The sequence below is a fragment of the Salvelinus alpinus genome, chromosome 4 (genome assembly GCF_045679555.1).
Source record: "Salvelinus alpinus chromosome 4, SLU_Salpinus.1, whole genome shotgun sequence".
Classification (NCBI taxonomy): Eukaryota; Metazoa; Chordata; class Actinopteri; order Salmoniformes; family Salmonidae; genus Salvelinus; species Salvelinus alpinus.
Window position 1 is genome coordinate 102,517,999 of NC_092089.1, and position 26,632 is coordinate 102,544,630.

Genomic DNA, 26,632 nt, shown 5'->3' on the forward strand with positions numbered 1-26,632 from the left:
CCAATAGGAATGTTACAGCGAATCCTTTAATCCGTGGCCAGACGACTGACGGATAGCGCCTCTGTGAAAGAGGATGAACATGTATCTAACTGTGTTGTTGTTGGTGTTGAGTTTCTATGGAGTCCCTTCAACCGGACAAAAGAAAAAGGAGGTATAGCTATTATTCTCAGCGCACGGTGACATAATCATTACGCTGCAAGCATCGTAAATTTACTAAATCGCTAACGTTAGCAGGCAGCAGGCTAACGTTAGCTCATGGGTCTAGCTAGCTAGCTATTAACTTTTAGCCAGGAACCGGTTACCTAGCTAGTTTGCATCGTCGAAATGCTGTAGATATAGATATCTAGATACTTGTAATAACTAACAAATCACTTATTGACATGGCTATGTTCTATTTGGTCGAACACTTTTAACCTTCCTGCAGCTATAATCCGCATCATTACTGAACTGTTAGCACTTCCGGGTCAGGAAGGCGCCCTCTTTTGGCGCTAGCTAGGAAGTAGAGACTTAATCTCTGGGCTAGTTGATGGACTGGTCCGGTATAAGACCCTAACCCCTAACCTCTCTCTCCCTCCAGACCCTGCTCTCTGAGAGGGGGGGGGGGGGGCTAGTTGATGGACTGGGCCGGTATAAGACCCTAAACCCTAACCTCTCTCTCCCTCCAGACCCTGCTCTCTGAGAGGGGGGGGGGGGGGGCTAGTTGATGGACTGGTCCGGTATAAGACCCTAACCCCTAACCTCTCTCTCCCTCCAGACCCTGCTCTCTGAGAGGGGGGGGCTAGTTGATGGACTGGTCCGGTATAAGACCCTAACCTCTCTCTCCCTCCAGACCCTGCTCTCTGAGAGGGGGGGGCTAGTTGATGGACTGGGCCGGTATAAGACCCTAACCTCTCTCCTCTCATCTCTCTCCCTCCAGACCCTGATCTCTGAGAGGGGGGGGCTAGTTGATGGACTGGTCCGGTATAAGACCCTAACCCCTAACCTCTCTCTCCCTCCAGACCCTGCTCTCTGAGAGGGGGGGGGGCAGTTGATGGACTGGTCCGGTATAAGACCCTAACCCCTAACCTCTCTCTCCCTCCAGACCCTGCTTTCTGAGAGGGGGGGGGCTAGTTGATGGACTGGTCCGGTATAAGACCCTAACCTCTCTCCTCTCTTCTCCCCCCAGACCCTGCTCTCTGAGAGGGGGGGGCTAGTTGATGGACTGGTCCGGTATAAGACCCTAACCTCTCTCCTCTCTTCTCCCCCCAGACCCTGCTCTCTGAGAGGGGGGGCTAGTTGATGGACTGGTCCGGTATAAGACCCTAACCTCTCTCCTCTCATCTCTCTCCCTCCAGACCCTGCTCTCTGAGAAGGTAGGCCAGTTGATGGACTGGACAGATAGAAGACCTGTGATCCGTATGAACGGGGAGAAGTTCCGTCGCTTTGTGAAGGCTCCTCCCAGGAACTACTCTGTGGTCATCATGTTCACCGCCCTGCAGCCACAGAGACAGTGTGGTGTCTGCAAGTAAGTTCGCTACAGATTGTGACTAGAGGTCGACCGATTATGATTTTTCAACGCCGATACCGATTATTGGCGGACCAAAAAAGCCGATACCGATTAATCGGACAATTTTTTTTGTTTATTTGTAATAATGACAATTACAACAATACTGAATGAACACTTATTTTAACTTAATATAATACATCAATAAAATCAATTTAGCCTCAAATAAATAATGAAACATGTTCAATCTGGTTTAAATAATGCAAAAACAAAGTGTTGGGAGAAGAAAGTAAAAGTGCAATATGTGCCATGTAAGAAAGCTAACGTTTCAGTTCCTTGCTCAGAACATGAGAACATATGAAAGCTGGTGGTTCCTTTTAACATGAGTCTTCAATATTCCCAGGTAAGAAGTTTTAGGTTGTAGTTATTATAGGAATTATAGGACTATTTCTCTCTATATGATTTGTATTTCATATACCTTTGACTATTGGATGTTCTTATAGGCACTTTAGTATTGCCAGTGTAACAGTATAGCTTCCATCCCTCTCCTCGCCCCTACCTGGGCTCGAACCAGGAACACAACGACAACAGCCACCCTCGAAGCAGCGTTACCCATGCAGAGCAAGGGGAACAACTACTCCAAGTCTCAGAGCGAGTGACGTTTGAAACGCTATTAGCGCGCACCCCGCTAACTAGCTAGCCATTTCACATTGGTTACACCAGCCTAATCTCGGGAGTTGATAGGCTTGAAGTCATAAACAGCGCAATGCTTGAAGAGCTGCTGGCAAAACGCAGGAAAGTGCTGTTTGAATGAATGCTTACGAGCCTGCTGCTGCCTATCACCGCCCAGTCAGACTGCTCCATCAAATCATAGACTTAGTTATAACATAATAACACACAGAAATACGAGCCTTTGGTCATTAATATGGTCAAATCTGGAAACTATAATTTCGAAAACAAAACGTTTATTCTTTCAGTGAAATACGGAACCGTTCCGTATTTTATCTAACGGGTGGCATCCATCAGTCTAAATATTCCTGTTACATTGCACAACCTTCAATGTTATGTCATAATTACGTAAAATTCTGGCAAATTAGTCGGCCCAAACTGTTGCATATACACTGACTCTGTGTGCAATGAACGCAAGAGAAGTGACACAATTTCACCTGGTTAATATTGCCTGCTAACCTGGATTTCTTTTAGCTAAATATGCAGTTTAAAAAAATATATACTTCTGTGTATTGATTTTAAGAAAGGCATTGATGTTTATGGTTAGGTACACATTGGAGCAACGATACGCATCGATTATATGCAACGCAGGACACGCTAGATAAACTAGTAATATCATCAACCATGTGTAGTTAACTAGTGATTATGATTGATTGATTGTTTTTTATAAGATAAGTTTAATGCTAGTTAGAAACTTACCTTGGCTTCCTACTGCATTTGCGTAACAGGCAGGCTCCTCGTGGAGTGCAATGTAATCAGGTGGTTAGAGCGTTGGACTAGTTAACTGTAAGGTTGCAAGATTGAATCCCCCGAGCTGACAAGGTAAAAATCTGTCGTTCTGCCCCTGAACGAGGCAGTTAACCCACTGTTCCTAGACCGTCATTGAAAATAAGAATGTGTTCTTAACTGACTTGCCTAGTTAAATAAAGGTTAAATAAAGGTGTCCAAAAATACAGATTTCCGATTGTTATGAACACTTGAAATCGGCCCTAATTAATCGGCCATTCCGATTAATCGGTCGACCCCTAATTGTGACACCAGATAATGTGATTTAAACAAAGATTTTTGGTATCCTTTACTTGGGAGTTATGGGTAATGTTTGGTATCCTTTACTTGGGAGTTATTTACATTTACATTTAAGTCATTTAGCAGACGCTCTTATCCAGAGCGACTTACAAATTGGAAAGTTCATACATATTCATCCTGGTCCCCCCGTGGGGAATGAACCCACAACCCTGGCGTTGCAAGCGCCATGCTCTACCAACTGAGCCACACGGGAGTTATGGGTAATGTTTGGTGTAGCGCAGGGAATTTTCGACCAACTTGGCAACACTGTCTTCGTCCTCGATTAGTGGAAACAGGAGTGTCATAAAAGGTCTGTGTCCGTTCTAATTGTGAAAATAAATACATGATTTGCTCCATGAAGTAATTCAACAATGTTGTCCACCCCCATGTTGTCCACCCCCATGTTGTCCACCCCCATGTTGTCCACCCCCATGTTGTACACCCCCATGTTGTCCACCCCCATGTTGTCCACCCCCATGTTGTCCACCCCCATGTTGTCCACCACCATGTTGTCCACCCCCATGTTGTCCACCACCATGTTGTCCACCCCCATGTTGTCCACCACCATGTTGTCCACCCCCATGTTGTCCACCCCCATGTTGTCCACCACCATGTTGTCCACCCCCATGTTGTCCACCACCATGTTGTACACCCCCATGTTGTCCACCATCATGTTGTCCACCCCCATGTTGTCCACCACCATGTTGTCCACCCCCATGTTGTCCACCCTCATGTTGTCCACCCCCATGTTGTCCACCACCATGTTGTCCACCCCCATGTTGTCCACCCCCATGTTGTCCACCCCCATGTTGTCCACCACCATGTTGTCCACCACCATGTTGTCCACCCCCATGTTGTCCACCCCCATGTTGTCCACCCCCATGTTGTCCACCCCCATGTTGTCCACCCCCATGTTGTCCACCACCATGTTGTCCACCACCATGTTGTCCACCACCATGTTGTCCACCACCATGTTGTCCACACCCATGTTGTCCACCCCCATGTTGTCCACCACCATGTTGTCCACCACCATGTTGTCCACCCCCATGTTGTCCACCACCATGTTGTACACCCCCATGTTGTCCACCATCATGTTGTCCACCCCCATGTTGTCCACCACCATGTTGTCCACCCCCATGTTGTCCACCCTCATGTTGTCCACCCCCATGTTGTCCACCACCATGTTGTCCACCCCCATGTTGTCCACCCCCATGTTGTCCACCCCCATGTTGTCCACCACCATGTTGTCCACCACCATGTTGTCCACCCCCATGTTGTCCACCCCCATGTTGTCCACCCCCATGTTGTCCACCCCCATGTTGTCCACCACCATGTTGTCCACCACCATGTTGTCCACCACCATGTTGTCCACCCCCATGTTGTCCACCCCCATGTTGTCCACCACCATGTTGTCCACCACCATGTTGTCCACCACCATGTTGTCCACCCCCATGTTGTCCACCCCCATGTTGTCCACCACCATGTTGTCCACCACCATGTTGTCCACCCCCATGTTGTCCACCCCCATGTTGTCCACCCCCATGTTGTCCACCCCCATGTTGTCCACCCCCATGTTGTCCACCCCCATGTTGTCCACCACCATGTTGTCCACCACCATGTTGTCCACCCCCATGTTGTCCACCCCCATGTTGTCCACCCCCATGTTGTCCACCCCCATGTTGTCCACCACCATGTTGTCCACCACCATGTTGTCCACCCCCATGTTGTCCACCCCCATGTTGTCCACCACCATGTTGTCCACCACCATGTTGTCCACCCCCATGTTGTCCACCACCATGTTGTCCACCACCATGTTGTCCACCCCCATGTTGTCCACCACCATGTTGTCCACCACCATGTTGTCCACCCCCATGTTGTCCACCCCCATGTTGTCCACCCCCATGTTGTCCACCCCCATGTTGTCCACCCCCATGTTGTCCACCACCATGTTGTCCACCCCCATGTTGTCCACCACCATGTTGTCCACCCCCATGTTGTCCACCCCCATGTTGTCCACCACCATGTTGTCCACCCCCATGTTGTCCACCACCATGTTGTACACCCCCATGTTGTCCACCATCATGTTGTCCACCCCCATGTTGTCCACCCCCATGTTGTCCACCCCCATGTTGTCCACCCTCATGTTGTCCACCCCCATGTTGTCCACCACCATGTTGTCCACCCCCATGTTGTCCACCCCCATGTTGTCCACCCCCATGTTGTCCACCACCATGTTGTCCACCCCCATGTTGTCCACCCCCATGTTGTCCACCCCCATGTTGTCCACCCCCATGTTGTCCACCCCCATGTTGTCCACCACCATGTTGTCCACCACCATGTTGTCCACCCCCATGTTGTCCACCCCCATGTTGTCCACCCCCATGTTGTCCACCCCCATGTTGTCCACCACCATGTTGTCCACCCCCATGTTGTCCATTTCTTCTCTCATTGATTGAGACAGGTGGGTGTTCACCCCAAAGTGCTGCATGTCAGGATACTCACCAGTCTTGATCAATGAGAGAAGACTTGAAATAGACAAGATGACAGAGTACACATGACAGAGAACACATGACAGAGAACACATGACAGAGAACACATGACAGAGAACACATGACAGAGAACACATGACAGAACACATGACAGAGAACACATGACAGAGTACACATGACAGAGTACACATGACAGAGAACACATGACAGAGAACACATGACAGAGTACACATGACAGAGAACACATGACAGAGTACACATGACAGAGAACACATGACAGAGAACACATGACAGAGTACACATGACAGAGTACACATGACAGAGTACACATGACAGAGAACACATGACAGAGTACACATGACAGAGAACACATGACAGAGTACACATGGATTACTTCATAGTGCAAAAAATGTGTTTATTTTCTCAATTCAGACAAACCCGTCTGCCAGTCAGTCACAGAGACAGTGTGTAGTCTGCCAGTCAGTAACAGAGACAGCGTGTAGTCTGCCAGTCAGTAACAGAGACAGTGTGTAGTCTGCCAGTCAGTAACAGAGACAGTGTGTAGTCTGCCAGTCAGTCACAGAGACAGCGTGTAGTCTGCCAGTCAGTCACAGAGACAGCGTGTAGTCTGCCAGTCAGTAACAGAGACAGCGTGTAGTCTGCCAGTCAGTCACAGAGACAGTGTGTAGTCTGCCAGTCTGTCACAGAGACAGTGTGTAGTCTGCCAGTCAGTAACAGAGACAGCGTGTAGTCTGCCAGTCTGTCACAGAGACAGTGTGTAGTCTGCCAGTCAGTAACAGAGACAGCGTGTAGTCTGCCAGTCAGTAACAGAGACAGTGTGTAGTCTGCCAGTCAGTCACAGAGACAGTGTGTAGTCTGCCAGTCAGTAACAGAGACAGCGTGTAGTCTGCCAGTCTGTCACAGAGACAGTGTGTAGTCTGCCAGTCAGTCACAGAGACAGTGTGTAGTCTGCCAGTCAGTAACAGAGACAGCGTGTAGTCTGCCAGTCTGTCACAGAGACAGTGTGTAGTCTGCCAGTCAGTAACAGAGACAGTGTGTAGTCTGCCAGTCAGTAACAGAGAGAGTGTGTAGTCTGCCAGTCAGTCACAGAGACAGTGTGTAGTCTGCCAGTCAGTCACAGAGAGAGTGTGTAGTCTGCCAGTCAGTCACAGAGACAGTGTGTAGTCTGCCAGTCAGTCACAGAGACAGTGTGTAGTCTGCCAGTCAGTCACAGAGACAGTGTGTAGTCTGCCAGTCAGTCACAGAGACAGTGTGTAGTCTGCCAGTCAGTAACAGAGACAGTGTGTAGTCTGCCAGTCAGTCACAGAGACAGTGTGTAGTCTGCCAGTCAGTCACAGAGACAGTGTGTAGTCTGCCAGTCAGTAACAGAGACTGCGTGTAGTCTGCCAGTCAGTAACAGAGACAGTGTGTAGTCTGCCAGTCAGTAACAGAGACAGCGTGTAGTCTGCCAGTCAGTAACAGAGACAGCGTGTAGGCTGCCAGTCAGTAACAGAGACAGTGTGTAGTCTGCCAGTCAGTCACAGAGACAGTGTGTAGTCTGCCAGTCAGTCACAGAGACTGCGTGTAGTCTGCCAGTCAGTAACAGAGACATTGTGTAGTCTGCCAGTCAGTAACAGAGACAGTGTGTAGTCTGCCAGTCAGTCACAGAGACAGTGTGTAGTCTGCCAGTCAGTCACAGAGACAGTGTGTAGTCTGCCAGTCAGTCACAGAGACAGTGTGTAGTCTGCCAGTCAGTAACAGAGACTGTGTGTAGTCTGCCAGTCAGTCACAGAGACAGTGTGTAGTCTGCCAGTCAGTCACAGAGACAGTGTGTAGTCTGCCAGTCAGTCACAGAGACAGTGTGTAGTCTGCCAGTCAGTAACAGAGACATTGTGTAGTCTGCCAGTCAGTAACAGAGACAGCGTGTAGTCTGCCAGTCAGTAACAGAGACATTGTGTAGTCTGCCAGTCAGTAACAGAGACAGTGTGTAGTCTGCCAGTCAGTAACAGAGACAGTGTGTAGTCTGCCAGTCAGTAACAGAGACAGTGTGTAGTCTGCCAGTCAGTCACAGAGACAGCGTGTAGTCTGCCAGTCAGTAACAGAGACAGTGTGTAGTCTGCCAGTCAGTCACAGAGACAGCGTGTAGTCTGCCAGTCAGTAACAGAGACAGTGTGTAGTCTGCCAGTCAGTAACAGAGACAGTGTGTAGTCTGCCATTAAGGGGTCACATGTTAGTTTTACAAATGGATGGAGCAAATTCATGTCATAATATGCGTTTGTGGTACGCTTTATTCAGCTTGCACTTTGGCACTATTCTATTAGTTCCATTGTCCTTGACACAGTAAATGAATCGTATTTGAAATATTAAAAGGTATTTGACATGCTGTGTGTGTCCACCCCCTCTACAGACAGGCTGACGAGGAGTTCCAGATCCTAGCTAATTCCTGGCGTTACTCCACTGCCTTCACCAACAAGGTCTTCTTCGCTACCGTCGACTTTGACGAAGGATCTGACGTCTTTCAGATGGTATAACTCTTCTGTCTCTTTTAGTTTATTTCACTCTTCACGTGTTATTTAGAACCGGTCTGTCTCCCTGACTGTTAGAACCGGCCTGTCTCCCTGACTGTTAGAACCGGCCTGTCTCCCTGACTGTTAGAACCGGCCTGTCTCCCTGACTGTTAGAACCGGCCTTTCTCCCTGACTGTTAGAACCGGCCTGTCTCCCTGACTGTTAGAACCGGCCTGTCTCCCTGACTGTTAGAACCGGCCTGTCTCCCTGACTGTTAGAACCGGCCTGTCTCCCTGACTGTTAGAACCGGCCTGTCTCCCTGACTGTTAGAACCGGCCTGTCTCCCTGACTGTTAGAACCGGCCTGTCTCCCTGACTGTTAGAACCGGCCTGTCTCCCTGACTGTTAGAACCGGCTTGTCTCCCTGACTGTTAGAACCGGCCTGTCTCCCTAACTGTTAGAACCGGCCTGTCTCCCTAACTGTTAGAACCGGCCTGTCTCCCTGACTGTTAGAACCGGCCTGTCTCCCTGACTGTTAGAACCGGCCTGTCTCCCTGACTGTTAGAACCGGCCTTTCTCCCTGACTGTTAGAACCGGCCTGTCTCCCTGACTGTTAGAACCGGCCTTTCTCCCTGACTGTTAGACCCGGCCTGTCTCCCTAACTGTTAGCATCGTTAATCTGAAATTGGTTTATCAATGCTTAATAAAAGGCTATATAGTAGCAGTTATCTATGTTATTTGTGTATATAGTAGTAGTTATATATATATGTTATTTGTGTATATAGTAGTAGTTATATCTGTTATTTGTGTATATAGTAGTAGTTATATATCTGTTATTTGTGTATATAATAGTAGTTGTATCTGTTATTTGTGTATATAGTAGCAGTTATATATCTGTTATTTGTGTATATAATAGTAGTTGTATCTGTTATTTGTGTATATAGTAGTAGTTATATCTGTTATTTGTGTATATAGTAGTAGTTATCTGTGTTATTTGTGTATATAGTAGTAGTTATATCTGTTATTTGTGTATATAGTAGTAGTTATATATCTGTTGTTTGTGTATATAGTAGTAGTTATATCTGTTATTTGTGTATATAGTAGCAGTTATATATCTGTTATTTGTGTATATAGTTGCAGTTATATATATGTTATTTGTGTATATAGTAGTAGTTATCTGTGTTATTTGTGTATATAGTAGTAGTTATATCTGTTATTTGTGAATATAGTAGTAGTTATCTGTGTTATTTGTGTATATAGTAGTAGTTATATCTGTTATTTGTGTATATAGTAGTAGTTATATATCTGTTATTTGTGTATATAGTAGTAGTTACAGTGGGGAGAACAAGTATTTGATACACTGCCGATTTTGCAGGTTTTCCTACTTACAAAGCATGTAGAGGTCTGTCATTTTTATCATAGGTACACTTCAACTGTGAGAGACGGAATCTAAAACAAAAATCCAGAAAATCACATTGTATGATTTTTAAGTAATTAATTTGCATTTTATTGCATGACATAAGTATTTGATCACCTACCAACCAGTAAGAATTCCGGCTCTCACAGACCTGTTAGTTTTTCTTTAAGAAGCCCTCCTGTTCTCCACTCATTACCTGTATTAACTGCACCTGTTTGAACTCGTTACCTGTATAAAAGACACCTGTCCACACACTCAATCAAACAGACTCCAACCTCTCCACAATGGCCAAGACCAGAGAGCTGTGTAAGGACATCAGGGATAAATTGTAGACCTGTACAAGGCTGGGATGGGCTACAGGACAATAGGCAAGCAGCTTGGTGAGAAGGCAACAACTGTTGGCACAATTATTAGAAAATGGAAGAAGTTCAAGATGACGGTCAATCACCCTCGGTCTGGGGCTCCATGCAAGATCTCACCTCGTGGGGCATCAATGATCATGAGGAATGTGAGGGATCAGCCCAGAACTACACGGCAGGACCTGGTCAATGACCTGAAGAGAGCTGGGACCACAGTCTCAAAGAAAACCATTAGTAACACACTACGCCGTCATGGATTAAAATCCTGCAGCGCACGCAAGGTCCCCCTGCTCAAGCCAGCGCATGTCCAGGCCCGTCTGAAGTTTGCCAATGACCATCTGGATGATCCAGAGGAGGAATGGGAGAAGGTCATGTGGTCTGATGAGACAAAAATAGAGCTTTTTGGTCTAAACTCCACTCGCCGTGTTTGGAGGAAGAAGAAGGATGAGTACAACCCCAAGAACACCATCCCAACCATGAAGCATGGAGGTGGAAACATCATTCTTTGGGGATGCTTTTCTGCAAAGGGGACAGGACGACTGCACCGTATTGAGGGGAGGATGGATGGGGCCATGTATCGCGAGATCTTGACCAACAACCTCCTTCCCTCAGTAAGAGCATTGAAGATGGGTCGTGGCTGGGTCTTCCAGCATGACAACGACCCGAAACACACAGCCAGGGCAACTAAGGAGTGGCTCCGTAAGAAGCATCTCAAGGTCCTGGAGTGGCCTAGCCAGTCTCCAGACCTGAACCCAATAGAAAATCTTTGGAGGGAGCCGAAAGTCCGTATTGCCCAGCGACAGCCCCGAAACCTGAAGGATCTGGAGAAGGTCTGTATGGAGGAGTGGGCCAAAATCCTTGCTGCAGTGTGTGCAAACCTGGTCAAGAACTACAGGAAACGTATGATCTCTGTAATTGCAAACTAAGGTTTCTGTACCAAATATTAAGTTCTGCTTTTCTGATGTATCAAATACTTATGTCATGCAATAAAATGCCAATTAATTACTTAAAAATCATACAATGTGATTTTCTGGATTTTTGTTTTAGATTCCTTCTCTCACAGTTGAAGTGTACCTATGATAAAAATTACAGACCTCTACATGCTTTGTAAGTAGGAAAACCTGCAAAATCGTCAGTGTATCAAATACTTGTTCTCCCCACTGTATATATCTGTTATTTGTGTATATAGTAGCAGTTATATATCTGTTATTTGTGTATATAGTAGTAGTTATCTGTGTTATTTGTGTATATAGTAGTAGTTATATCTGTTATTTGTGTATATAGTAGTAGTTATCTGTGTTATTTGTGTATATAGTAGCAGTTATATATCTGTTATTTGTGTATATAGTAGTAGTTATATCTGTTATTTGTGTATATAGTAGCAGTTATATCTGTTATTTGTGTATATAGTAGTAGTTATATCTGTTATTTGTGTATATAGTAGCAGTTATATCTGTTATTTGTGTATATAGTAGTAGTTATATCTGTTATTTGTGTATATAGTAGTAGTTATATCTGTTATTTGTGTATATAGTAGCAGTTATATCTGTTATTTGTGTATATAGTAGTAGTTATATCTGTTATTTGTGTATATAGTAGCAGTTATATCTGTTATTTGTGTATATAGTAGTAGTTATCTGTGTTATTTGTGTATATAGTAGTAGTTATATCTGTTATTTGTGTATATAGTAGTAGTTATCTGTGTTATTTGTGTATATAGTAGTAGTTATCTGTGTTATTTGTGTATATAGTAGCAGTTATATATCTGTTATTTGTGTATATAGTAGTAGTTATATCTGTTATTTGTGTATATAGTAGCAGTTATATCTGTTATTTGTGTATATAGTAGCAGTTATATCTGTTATTTGTCTCCCCAGTTGAATATGAACTCGGCTCCCTCCTTCATCCATTTCCCTGCTAAAGGGAAGCCTAAGAAGTCCGACTCCTATGAGCTGCAGGTCAGAGGCTTCGCTGCAGAACAGCTGGCCCGCTGGGTCGGGGACCGCACTGACGTACAGGTAACACCTCCTGACCTCTCACCTCTTCACCTTTCAACTCTCACACTAGGTATCTGCGTAATGTGCTGGTCTGTGTTTATATGTAAGATGTGGGTGATCAGACGTGTGGGTGTGTGTCTCTCTCTCTCTGTGTAGATCCGTGTGATCCGTCCTCCTAACTATGCGGGGCCGTTGATGCTGGGATTCCTGCTGGCAGTGATTGGAGGACTGGCTTACCTCCGCAGGAACAACCTGGAGTTCCTCTACAACAAGAACGTCTGGGCCTTCTCTGCTCTGGTAGGAACACACTGGTTCATTATGTAGCTGACTAGCAAAGTTATGGATGAATAAGTGTTGAGTCATTGTCATTGTTCTCTCTAGTGTTTCTGCCTGATCATGACTTCAGGTCAGATGTGGAACCACATTAGAGGACCTCCCTACGCCCACAAGAACCCCACCACTGGACAAGTGGTACGTCTCTCTGTCTCTCTCTCGCTGTGTCTCTGTCTCTCTGTCTTTCTCTGTCTCTCCCTTTTTGTTTGTTTGTTTCTGTTTGTATCTCTGTGTGTGTGTGTGTGTGTGTGTGTGTGTGTGTGTGTGTGTGTGTGTGTGTGTGTGTGTGTGTGTGTGTGTGTGTGTGTTTCTCTGTGTGTGTGTGTTTCTCTGTGTGTGTGTGTGTTTCTCTGTGTGTGTGTGTGTGTTTCTCTGTGTGTGTGTGTGTTTCTCTGTGTGTGTGTGTATGTGTTTCTCTCTGTGTATGTGTGTGTGTGTTTCTCTGTGTGGGTGTTTCTCTGTCTGTGTGTGTGTGTTTCTCTCTGTGTATGTGTGTGTGTGTTTCTCTGTGTGGGTGTTTCTCTGTCTGTCTATGTGTGTGTGTGTGTGTGTGTGTGTGTGTGTGTGTTCATCACTGTGTGTTGTTTCAGAGTTACATCCACGGCAGCAGTCAGGCCCAGTTTGTAGCAGAAACTCACATCGTGCTGCTCTTCAGTATCCTTTACACACCTCAGTCTGACCTCTAACCCTGTATGAGAGCCTCTCATTGGCTACAGCTTCTCTCTGTGACCCTTAACCTCCTGCCCCAGACTCTGCTGTTACCATAGGGATGGTGCTGTTGCACGAGGCTGCCACGTCAGATATGGACATTGGCAAGAGGAAAAGTATGTATCTATATCTCCATCTCTCTCAATTCAATTCGCTTTATTGGCATGACGTAACAATGTACATATTGCCAAAGCTTATTTTGGATATTTACAAAATAAAAATAAATAAAAATGAGAATCAAAATTGTACAATAACCAAGTGTCAAAATAACCAACACATTCAACAATAACAATAAGCATAGAGGACATGTGCAGGTTGGTTGGTCTGTCAGACACTGTCCCTCATCTTATGGCAGGCAGCAATGTAGTGCGCTGCCAACCCACAGCTCTCTGCGTCCTCCCCCAACAGGACGGGTAGCCTATTCTCATCAAAGAGGTCTTTGAAACCTTGAATAAGGGTTTCAAATTTGGGGAAATTACACTCTCTAATTGTTCTATATTTTTGACATTTTGTCAGGAAATGCAGCTCCGTCTCAGGTTCTGCTGTGGTGCAGTGGTTGCACAGCCTTTCCTCTACAGGGAGCCAGGTTTTCCTGTGTCTACCCTCCTCAATGACAAGGCTGTGCTCACTGAGCCTGTACTTTGTCAAGGTTTTTCTAAGGTTTTGACTAGTAACCATGGTCAAATATTTAGCCACAGTGTACTGTCGATTTAGGGCCAGATAGCACTGCATTTTGCTTTGTGTTTGGCTTCCCAATAAGCAATATAGTTTTGTTTTGACTCTGTTGTAATTTGGTTTATTCTGATTGATTAGATGTTCTGGTCCTGAGGCTTCAGTGTGTTAGTAGAACAGGTTTGTGAACTCAGGACCAGCTGGATGACCATCTCTCTGTCTCTCTCTCAATTCAATTCAATTGACTTTATTGACAGGGCAAGTTATTATTACTTACATTGTCAAAGTATACATATCGAAAAATTTAAATAAAATATAGATGTATATATATTATATATATATTTATATATAAATAAATGGTGGGACTAACAGCAATAATAATAGTAGTAGTGGACATGGGATTACCATTAATAACAGCTACAACAACAATATTAATCAGAACAACAATACATTAAAGCAACAGTAGTAGACCAGTGTCAACATGACTGAGAAGACACATGATCTGGTACGAAAGACAAAACAAAACTAAGCTAAATGGGAAATATTATCAACATTACTTAGCATTTTTCACTGGCTGTCCCTCAGGCTGTGGCAGGAGGACACATATTTGGCTGCCAAAACTGCACATTTTGGCTTTTCACCCAATAAATATTTGAATTTGTCTTCATCTTTTATAGTTTCAAATTCTTTGTATTGAATTATAATTTTGGGAAAGAAATATGCTCTTAGGTCTGAGTGTGTCACAGTGTTCTCTTCCTCTCCTGCAGCTCCTCTCTTAGTGTGGTCAGCTCCTTATTGCTGCTCTCTTAGTGTGGTCAGCTCCTTATTGCTGCTCTCTTAGTGTGGTCAGCTCCTTATTGCTCCTCTCTTAGTGTGGTCAGCTCCTTATTGCTGCTCTCTTAGTGTGGTCAGCTCCTTATTGCTGCTCTCTTAGTGTGGTCAGCTCCTTATTGCTCCTCTCTTAGTGTGGTCAGCTCCTTATTGCTGCTCTCTTAGTGTGGTCAGCTCCTTATTGCTCCTCTCTTAGTGTGGTCAGCTCCTTATTGCTGCTCTCTTAGTGTGGTCAGCTCCTTATTGCTCCTCTCTTAGTGTGGTCAGCTCCTTATTGCTGCTCTCTTAGTGTGGTCAGCTCCTTATTGCTCCTCTCTTAGTGTGGTCAGCTCCTTATTGCTCCTCTCTTAGTGCGGTCAGCTCCTTATTACTGCTCTGCCTGTCTTTTTGGAGCTCTCTCACCTCCTTTGTTAGATCAGCCAGCTCTCTCTTGAGTCCGTCTCTCTCTTGCTGAACCTCTTTCAGCTGTGAGCCTGCTCTGCACTGAGGGGGTCGCTCTCCTCCTGGGGCATGTCCTCCACTATGGTGGGAAGAGAGGTGCTGGATGTGCCTTTTGGGGTGGGGAGAGTAGGGGTGAGGGTGGTGCTGGTGGAGTTTGTCTTGTGGGAGGGCATGTCACAGGTGGTGTCCTTCTCTCTCTCCGCTCTCTCCTTAATGGTCTGAAAGTCTGTTTCAAACAGCCTAATGTTACCTTGCACCATGACAGTCCCAGTCTTGTAGAGGTTGATTGTTATCATGGTGCTGTCAGGGTCGTCTGTGTCTTTGATTTTCAGCTTCCACCCATTACAGATTCCCTCTTTCTTTATGGATGGGTAGTGAGAGCAGACTGCTGAGCGCCATGCATTTGGCTGGTCAGTGAGGAAGATGAGATTACTCACGTCACCGTGAAGCGTTTCTGGCCTCCCCTTTAGTAGTTTCTGTTTAAAAGCTTTCCTTAGCAAAAATGTTTATTTTTAATTTACAATCTATAGAAGCTATGAGAATAGGAAGGTTCAAGTCTTTTGTGAAGCATCACAGCACAGTTGAAAAATATATGGCAAATATAAATCCGAAATGGATGATGTTGGAAGATAGATGGGAAAGGTTGAGTGGAGCTGAAGGGTGGGACTAATAACAAGATAAACAATGTAGGGCATACGGGATCTGTGAAATGTGTATAGGTGCGGAGCTTTTGTGAAATAGCACAGTTACAAGTGGAAATAAAATTGGATGGACAACAGAAATAGAGGAAGGACTAAGAACAAATAAGAGAGAACTATTGTAAAGTGGACTGTGTCTGTAAGATGGGTATAAGATGTATAAATTGAAGGTAAAAGCAGAAGTGTTTATTAGTTTACTCCAATTGGGGGATCGGTGGTAGGGTGCGGGGAATAATAATAAAGGTATATTCTTTAAAAAAGTATGTATGTCTATATAGGTATGTGTATGTATATATGTGTATATGTATGCATGCGTGTATGGATATATATATTTACCCCAAAAAATATGGGGGATTGGAAATGATGCAGACAATTACATTGGAAGCAACATTCTTTCCGCAAGATTAAGCTGATCCAACCCCCCCCAAAAAAATAAAAAAATAAAAAATAAATAAAAAAGCTTTCCTCGTTGTGTAATTTTTGTCCTCTGGAGGGTAGAGAGTGGATTCTGCGCTGAGGGGGAGTGGGGACATGGTGTCTGTGGGCTCTGCTACTACTGTTGCCCCGTTGCCATGGCAACCAGTTTGTTCGTCTGCTGCTAGCGCTAATTTAGATCAAAAACCAGCAAAAAGAGTGACAAACCTTCACACAAAAAACTGAAGATATGTTTAAAGTTAATCCGTGCTCCTTTTTGTTTTACTCACTCAGTTTGGTCGTTTGATGTAGTTGTATTAACTGCCCTTGCTAGGTTTGTTCCAGCTCGTTTCTTCTGGCTAGCTTGTTAGTCTGCTGGCTAGGTCTTTGTTGTGTAGCTAGCTAGACTCAAAACTTCTTAACTTGAGGCGCAAAGTTACTTTTTTTTCTGTTCTGAATGTATAGAGTTGTTGTTCATCACTTCCTGTCTGGAATTCTTCTTCGATTAGAGTGTTTATCTCATTCTAAAAACCAAACAATATGAAATATATCAGGAGCTCATGTTGAGCATGACTCTCTCTCTCTCTCTAGTCATGTGTGTAGCAGGGATCGGTCTGGTGATGCTCTTCTTCAGTTGGCTGCTGTCCATCTTTAGAGCTAAATACCATGGATACCCTTACAGGTAATAAACACACTCACACAGACACACACACTTCTTCTTCATTCCCTGTTGTCTGACTATAACTGGTTGTGTTTTCCAGTTTCCTGTTGAGTTAGAGCTGGGAGGAAGAAGCCTGGAAGTCCCAAAGTGCCTCGGACGCCTCACACACCACAACACCACAACAACACAACAACAACACAACAACACACCACAACACCACAACAACACACTACAACACCACAACAACACAACAACACACCACAACAACACAACACCACAACAACAACACCACAACACCACAACAACAACACAACACCACAACACCACAACAACAACACAACACCACAACAACACACCACAACACCACAACAACACAACAACACACCACAACAACACAACACAACACCACAACAACAACACCACAACACCACAACAACAACACAACACCACAACAACAACACAACAACACACCACAACACCACAACAACACACCACAACACCACAACAACACAACAACACACCACAACAACACAACACAACACAACACCACAACAACAACACAACACCACAACACCACAACAACAACACAACACCACAACAACACAACACCACAACAACACACCACAACACCACAACAACACACCACAACACCACAACAACACAACAACACACCACAACAACACAACACCACAACAACAACACAACACCACAACAACACAACACAACAACACACCACAACACCACAACAACACACCACAACACCACAACAACACAACAACACACCACAACAACACACCACAACACCACAATAACACACCACAACAACACAGCACAACACAACAACAACAACAACACACCACAACAACATAACACACCACACGACAACATAACACACACTGTTGATCTGGCTTTATCTCCTCTGTTACTAGAAGCTACCAGGGAGACGTTGTTTACAATGACATTCACAAAGTTCAGAATGTCTTTTTTTATAAATAAATAAATAAAAACATTTAAATGTAGATATGAAGGTGACCATTGACTCTGCCCTGTGTAGATATAACATTATTGGAAATGGAGGATAAGGATGTTCTATCTACATAGAGGAAATGGAGGATAAGGATGTTCTATCTACATAGAGGAAATGGAGATATTGGTATACAGTGTCTGTACTGGTCTATGCATCTAAAGCACTGTATTGGTCTATGGTTCTACTGTACTGGTCTAGCGTGTTGATGATCAGTACAGACTGGGTTAGAGAAAGACGAGGGTCTGTAACTGAGTGTTGGGGTTAGAGAAAGACGAGGGTCTGTAACTGAGTGTTGGGGTTAGAGAAAGACGAGGGTCTGTAACTTAGTGTTGGGGTATGGAGGGTTATGTGATATCTGACTGATCTGCTGTATGTCTCTGTCTGTCTCAGGTGGTGATGATGCTTGTTGCCATTAAAGTGCCTTAATGACTATACCGCCTCCTGTGGATGTTTCCAGTGGTTCCTCACTACAGTCCTGACAAATTAGCATTGTACCATAATGACAGCTGTTTCCTCACTACAGTCCTGACAAATTAGCATTGTACCAGAATGACAGCTCTGTTTCATCACTACAGTCCTGACAAATTAGCATTGGACCAGAATGACAGCTCTGTTTCATCACTACAGTCCTGACAAATTAGCATTGGACCAGAATGACAGCTCTGTTTCATCACTACAGTCCTGACAAATTAGCATTGGACCAGAATGACAGCTCTGTTTCATCACTACAGTCCTGACAAATTAGCATTGGACCAGAATGACAGCTCTGTTTCATCACTACAGTCCTGACAAATTAGCATTGGACCAGAATGACAGCTCTGTTTCATCACTACAGTCCTGACAAATTAGCATTGGACCAGAATGACAGGCCAAACAGCACAACCCATCTGCACTGTTCAATGTATTTTTGTAAAATGTTCAGTGTAAATTGTTAAATGTTGTCCTTGTGGATATAGTTGTGTGGTTTGTTAAACTTTGCAATCATTTGTTTTTGTTTGACATATATTTTAAAGTAAAAAATCTGTCAGTATCATTGTTACTGTGGAATATATGTACCATTAGCATCTGTGGTACACCCTGGCTGTCGTCTGGCCCGGCAGCGTTTAGTCACCTTTAACCCCTAGGACTGGCTGTCATCTAGCCCTGCAGCGTTTAGTCACCTTTAACCCCTAGGACTGGCTGTCATCTGGCCCTGCAGCGTTTAGTCACCTTTAACCCCTAGGACTGGCTGTCATCTGGCCCTGCAGCGTTTAGTCACCTTTAACCCCTAGGACTGGCTGTCATCTGGCCCGGCAGCGTTTAGTCACCTTTAACCCCTAGGACTGGCTGTCATCTAGCCCTGCAGCGTTTAGTCACCTTTAACCTCTAGGACTGGCTGTCATCTGGCCCTGCAGCGTTTAGTCACCTTTAACCCCTAGGACTGGCTGTCGTCTGGCCCGGCAGCGTTTAGTCACCTTTAACTCCTAGGACTGGCTGTCATCTGGCCCTGCAGCGTTTAGTCACCTTTAACCCCTAGGACTGGCTGTCATCTGGCCCGGCAGCGTTTAGTCACCTTTAACCCCTAGGACTGGCTGTCATCTGGCCCTTCAGCGTTTAGTCACCTTTAACCCCTAGGACTGGCTGTCATCTGGCCCGGCAGCGTTTAGTCACCTTTAACCCCTAGGACTGGCTGTCATCTAGCCCTGCAGCGTTTAGTCACCTTTAACCCCTAGGACTGGCTGTCATCTGGCCCTGCAGCGTTTAGTCACCTTTAACCCCTAGGACTGGCTGTCATCTGGCCCTGCAGCGTTTAGTCACCTTTAACCCCTAGGACTGGCTGTCATCTGGCCCGGCAGCGTTTAGTCACCTTTAACCCCTAGGACTGGCTGTCATCTAGCCCTGCAGCGTTTAGTCACCTTTAACCTCTAGGACTGGCTGTCATCTGGCCCTGCAGCGTTTAGTCACCTTTAACCCCTAGGACTGGCTGTCGTCTGGCCCGGCAGCGTTTAGTCACCTTTAACTCCTAGGACTGGCTGTCATCTGGCCCTGCAGCGTTTAGTCACCTTTAACCCCTAGGACTGGCTGTCATCTGGCCCGGCAGCGTTTAGTCACCTTTAACCCCTAGGACTGGCTGTCATCTGGCCCTTCAGCGTTTAGTCACCTTTAACCCCTAGGACTGGCTGTCATCTGGCCCGGCAGCGTTTAGTCACCTTTAACCCCTAGGACTGGCTGTCATCTGGCCCTTCAGCGTTTAGTCACCTTTAACCCCTAGGACTGGCTGTCGTCTGGCCCGGCAGCGGGACAGGAACATTTCAAACTCAGGAACTGACCACCAAGATGACTCACCGGTCCTTCAGGAACTGACCACCAAGATGATTCTCCTTCAGGAACTGACCACCAAGATGACTCTCCTTCAGGAACTGACCACCAAGATGACTCTCCTTCAGGAACTGACCACCAAGATGACTCTCCTTCAGGAACTGACCACCAAGATGACTCTCCTTCAGGAACTGACCACCAAGATGACTCTCCTTCAGGAACTGACCACCAAGATGACTCTCCTTCAGGAACTGACCACCAAGATGACTCACCAGTCCTTCAGGAACTGACCACCAAGATGACTCACCAGTCCTTCAGGAACTGACCACCAAGATGACTCACCAGTCCCTGAAACCCCACAAGAGGAGAAGAATCACCTGGAAGAGGAGAGACATCAAGGCAGATATGACAGAGAGCATCTGCAACTGGTGTGACCTGGAGAAACCTCCCCCGAGCCGAGTGAGATGGAGGACATTCGCCAAACGGCCTATGATCCTAATAGGAGCCAAGGCCTTTAGTCAAATAAGTCAACTACTTGGTCCTACTGGGTGAAGATGTGGGGTTTCTAGAGAGGGCTGTAACTGAACAGCATTAACAGAATTAACATTACCAAGCGTAGGTGTGGTGTAGTTCCTCAATAACGCCAGTAGGGGGAGGTGATGCACCCTTAAAATAAAATGTTATTGGTCGCATACACATATTTAACAGATGTTTTTGGTCCATACACATATTTAGCATATGCTATTGGTCCATACACATATTTAGCATATGCTATTGGTCCATACACATTTTTAGCAGATGTTATTGTGGGTGTAGTGAAATGCTTAAGTTCCTATCTCCAACAGTGCAGTAATATCTAACAATTCACAACAATACACACAAATCTAAAAGTAAAAGAATAGAATGAAGAAATATATGAATATTAGGACGAGCAATGTCAAAGTGTAAATAAATATATATACACGTGTGATGGGATGTGTAAACATTATGGACGGTTTGTGGATAGAATATTTACTATACTGTAGAATTTTTAGGCTAGAACAGTGTACAGTCCATTCAGAAAGTATTCAGACCCCTTGACTTTTTCCACATTTTGTTACGTTACAGCCTTATTCTACACACTACACAGCCTTATTCTACACACTAAACAGCCTTATTCTACACACTACACAGCCTTATTCTACACACTACACAGCCTTATTCTACACACTAAACAGCCTTATTCTACACACTACACAGCCTTATTCTACACACTACACAGCCTTATTCTACACACTACACAGCCTTATTCTACACACTACACAGCCTTATTCTACACACTACACAGCCTTATTCTACACACTAAACAGCCTTATTCTACACACTACACAGCCTTATTCTACACACTACACAGCCTTATTCTACACACTACACAGCCTTATTCTACACACTACACAGCCTTATTCTACACACTACACAGCCTTATTCTACACACTACACAGCCTTATTCTACACACTACACAGCCTTATTCTACACACTACACAGCCTTATTCTACACACTACACAGCCTTATTCTACACACTACACAGCCTTATTCTACACACTACACAGCCTTATTCTACGCACTACACAGCCTTATTCTACACACTACACAGCCACACTACACAACTGCGGTGCAGTTGCCGTACCAGGCGGTGATACAGCCCAACAGGATGCTCTCGATTGTTCATCTGTAAAAGTTTGTGAGGGTCTTAGGTGCCAAGCCACATTTCTTCAGCCTCCTGAGGTTGAAGAGGCGCTGTTGTGCCTTCTTCACCACAATGTCTGTGTGGGTGGACCATTTCAGTTTGTCAGTGATGTGTACGCCGAGGAACTTTAAGCTTTTCACCTTCTCCACTACGGCCCTGGCGATGTGGATGGGGGCGTGCTCCCTCTGCTGTCTCCTGAAGTCCACGATCAGCTCCTTTGTTTTGTTGACGTTGAGTGAGAGGTTATTTTCCTGACACCACATTCCAAGGGCCCTCACCTCCTCCCTGTAGGCCGTCTCGTCGTTGTTGGTGATCAGGCCTGATTTAGTTGGAGGCGTGCATGGCCATGCAGTCATGGGTGAACAGGGAGTACAGGAGAGGGCTGAGAACGCACCCTTGTGGGACCCCAGTGTTGAGGATCAGTGGGGTGGAGGTGTTGTTTCCTTCCTTCGCCACCTGGGGGGCGGGCCGTCAGGAAGTCCAGGACCAAGTTGCACAGGGCGGGGTTCAGACCCAGGGCCCGAGCTTAATGATGAGCTTGGAGGGTACTATGGTGTAAAATGCTGAGCTGGAGTCAATGAACAGCATTCTTACATTGTTTTTCCTCTTGTCCAGATGGGTTAGTGCAGTGTGCAGTGCGATGGCGATAACATCGTCCGTGGACCTATTGGGGCGGTAAGCAAATTGAAATGGGTCTAGGGTGTCAGGGAAGGTAGAGGTGATATGATCCTCAACTAGCCTCTCAAAGCACTTCATGATGACAGAAGTGAGGGCTATTTGGCGATAGTCATTTAGTTCAGGAACAATGGAGGACATCTTGAAGCAAGTAGGGACAGCAGACTGGGTTGTAGTTCAGACTGGGAGAGGTGGAGCATCCTTCAGAGAGACAGGAGAGGAGTGGTGATGGAGTTCAGAGTGGGAGAGGTGGAGCATCCTTCAGAGAGACAGGAGAGGAGTGGTGATGGAGTTCAGACTGGGAGAGGTGGAGCATCCTTCAGAGAGACAGGAGAGGAGTGGTGATGGAGTTCAGACTGGGAGAGGTGGAGCATCCTTCAGAGAGACAGGAGAGGAGTGGTGGTGGAGTTCAGACTGGGAGAGGTGGAGCACCCTTCAGAGAGACAGGAGAGGAGTGGTGATGGAGTTCAGACTGGGAGAGGTGGAGCATCCTTCAGAGAGACAGGAGAGGAGTGGTGATGGAGTTCTTTAACTCCACCAGGAGGAGAGGTGGAGCATCCTTCAGAGAGGAGTGGTGATGGGGTTCTTTAACTCCACCAGGAGGAGAGGTGGAGCATCCTTCAGAGAGACAGGAGAGGAGTGGTGATGGAGTTCTTTAACTCCACCAGGAGGAGAGGTGGAGCATCCTTCAGAGAGACAGGAGAGGAGTGGTGATGGAGTTCTTTAACTCCACCAGGAGGAGAGGTGGAGCATCCTTCAGAGAGACAGGAGAGGAGTGGTGATGGAGTTCTTTAACTCCACCAGGAGGAGAGGTGGAGCAGACTGCAGGCGGCTGGCCCCAGTGCTACCCTGAGGAACAATGCAGTCATTCTGCAAGGACACACACATCCTCTCTCACACACCACACCCCGCCTCTCAGCCTGCATGACCTTATAAGGTATTAAAGGCAGCTCCTGTTGTGATTTGGTCAACAGGAATTTGAGCGGGGGATTGTGATTCGCTGCGTCACATAAACACACAGCACCTGTTAGAACACATAACCCTCAGAGCACAACCACCCCTCACACTCAGACACACACACCTACACACACACCCCTCACACACACACACACACACACACACACACACACACACACACACACACACACACACACACACACACACACACACACACACACACACCCCTCACACTCAGACATACACCCCTCACACACACACACACACACACACACACACACACACACACACACACACACACACACACACACACACACACACACACACACACACACACACCCCTCACACTCAGACACACACATCTACACACACATCCCTCACACTCAGACACACACATCTACACACACCTACACAAACACCCCTCACACTCAGACACACACACACACACACACACACACACACACACACACACACACACACACACACACACACACACACACACACACACACCCCTCACACTCAGACACACACATCTACACACACATCCCTCACACTCAGACACACACATCTACACACACCTACACACACACCCCTCACACTCAGACACACACACCTACACACCTACACACCTGCACACACACACACACACACACACACACACACACACACACACACACACACACACACACACACACACACACACACCCACACACTCAGACACACACACCTACACACTGAACACACACACACACACACACACACACACACACACACACACACACACACACACACACACACACACACACACACACACACACACACACACACACACACACACACACACACACCCCTCACACTCAGACACACACACCTACACACTGAAACACACACACACACACACACACACACACACACACACACACACACACACACACACACACACACACACACACACACACACACACACACACACACACACACACACACACAGACACACACACCTACACACTGAAACACACACACACACACACACACACACACACACACACACACACACACACACACACACACACACACACACACACACACACACACACACACACACACACCCCTCACACTCACACACACCCCTCACACTCAGACACACACATATACACACACATCCCTCACACTCAGACACACACATCTACACACTGAGACACACACCTACACAAACACCCCTCACACTCAGACACACACACACACACACACACACCACTCACACTCAGACACACACACCTACACACCTACACACACACCCCTCACACCCAGACACACACACCTACACACATACTCCTCACACTCAGACACACACCCCTCACACTCAGACACACACACCTACACACCTACACACACACCCCTCACACTCAGACACACACACCTACACACTGAAACACACACCTACACACACACTCCTCACACACCTACTCACACATACCTAACCCGACACACTAGTGATGTGTGTGTTGACTCATAACCTGCAGTCCCTACATTATATCTACGGGGCGGAGAGGTTCAGGGTCATATGGTGTAGCTGGAAGGAGAAGGGGCGGAGAGGTTCAGGGTCATATGGTGTAGCTGGAAGGCGAAGGGGCGGAGAGGTTCAGGGTCATATGGTGTAGCTGGAAGGAGAAGGAGCGGAGAGGTTCAGGGTCATATGGTGTAGCTGGAAGGCGAAGGGGCGGAGAGGTTCAGGGTCATATGGTGTAGCTGGAAGGCGAAGGGGCGGAGAGGTTCAGGGTCATATGGTGTAGCTGGAAGGAGAAGGAGCGGAGAGGTTCAGGGTCATATGGTGTAGCTGGAAGGCGAAGGGGCGGAGAGGTTCAGGGTCATATGGTGTAGCTGGAAGGCGAAGGGGCGGAGAGGTTCAGGGTCATATGGTGTAGCTGGAAGGCGAAGGAGCGGAGAGGTTCAGGGTCATATGGTGTAGCTGGAAGGCGAAGGGGCGGAGAGGTTCAGGGTCATATGGTGTAGCTGGAAGGCGAAGGAGCGGAGAGGTTCAGGGTCATATGGTGTAGCTGGATGGCGAAGGGGCGGAGAGGTTCAGGGTCATATGGTGTAGCTGGAAGGCGAAGGGGCGGAGAGGTTCAGGGTCATATGGTGTAGCTGGAAGGCGAAGGGGCGGAGAGGTTCAGGGTCATATGGTGTAGCTGGAAGGCGAAGGGGCGGAGAGGTTCAGGGTCATATGGTGTAGCTGGAAGGCGAAGGGGCGGAGAGGTTCAGGGTCATATGGTGTAGCTGGAAGGCGAAGGGGCGGAGAGGTTCAGGGTCATATGGTGTAGCTGGAAGGCGAAGGGGCGGAGAGGTTCAGGGTCATATGGTGTAGCTGGAAGGAGAAGGGGCGGAGAGGTTCAGGGTCATATGGTGTAGCTGGAAGGCGAAGGGGCGGAGAGGTTCAGGGTCATATGGTGTAGCTGGAAGGCGAAGGGGCGGAGAGGTTCAGGGTCATATGGTGTAGCTGGAAGGCGAAGGGGCGGAGAGGTTCAGGGTCATATGGTGTAGCTGGAAGGCGAAGGGGCGGAGAGGTTCAGGGTCATATGGTGTAGCTGGAAGGCGAAGGGGCGGAGAGGTTCAGGGTCATATGGTGTAGCTGGAAGGCGAAGGGGCGGAGAGGTTCAGGGTCATATGGTGTAGCTGGAAGGCGAAGGGGCGGAGAGGTTCAGGGTCATATGGTGTAGCTGGAAGGCGAAGGGGCGGAGAGGTTCAGGGTCATATGGTGTAGCTGGAAGGCGAAGGAGCGGAGAGGTTCAGGGTCATATGGTGTAGCTGGAAGGCGAAGGGGCGGAGAGGTTCAGGGTCATATGGTGTAGCTGGAAGGCGAAGGGGCGGAGAGGTTCAGGGTCATATGGTGTAGCTGGAAGGCGAAGGGGTGGCGGTGGGTTGGAGAGAAACAATACCTTCAAAATCCATAAATCTGTAAATAGCACTTTGTTAAGTCTACATTAAGGTTTCTCTGGTTTTAGAGCATAAGCCTCAGCTTCAGGGCAGAACTGTACGCGTGCCTTATAGCCTCCTCAACTGTACGCGTGCCGTATAGCCTCCTCAACTGTACGCGTGCCGTATAGCCTCCTTAACTGTACGCGTGCCGTATAGCCTCCTCAACTG

The 26,632-nt window shown here is 46.6% G+C and overlaps 1 protein-coding gene across 1 annotated transcript; it reads left to right on the plus strand.

Annotated features, from left to right (window-relative positions):
• Positions 1-17,126, plus strand: LOC139574867 (dolichyl-diphosphooligosaccharide--protein glycosyltransferase subunit MAGT1-like). The gene is made up of 10 exons (XM_071399834.1): positions 1-151; positions 1,335-1,504; positions 8,174-8,291; positions 11,926-12,066; positions 12,202-12,342; positions 12,427-12,516; positions 12,969-13,032; positions 13,128-13,202; positions 16,734-16,824; positions 16,904-17,126. The coding sequence occupies exons 1-10, from the start codon at positions 74-76 to the stop codon at positions 16,917-16,919; spliced, it is 984 nt and encodes a 327-aa protein (XP_071255935.1). The 5' UTR covers positions 1-73; the 3' UTR covers positions 16,920-17,126.
• Positions 17,127-26,632: the final 9,506 nt, after the last annotated feature.

Bases quoted from the DNA above. Each gene is read 5' to 3' on its own strand.
- LOC139574867 (XM_071399834.1), top strand. From the start codon at position 74: ATGAACATGTATCTAACTGTGTTGTTGTTGGTGTTGAGTTTCTATGGA. The intron at 1,505-8,173 runs GTAAGTTCGCTA...CCCCCTCTACAG, and splicing joins AGACAGTGTGGTGTCTGCAA to ACAGGCTGACGAGGAGTTCC. The intron at 12,517-12,968 runs GTACGTCTCTCT...GTGTTGTTTCAG, and splicing joins ACCCCACCACTGGACAAGTG to AGTTACATCCACGGCAGCAG.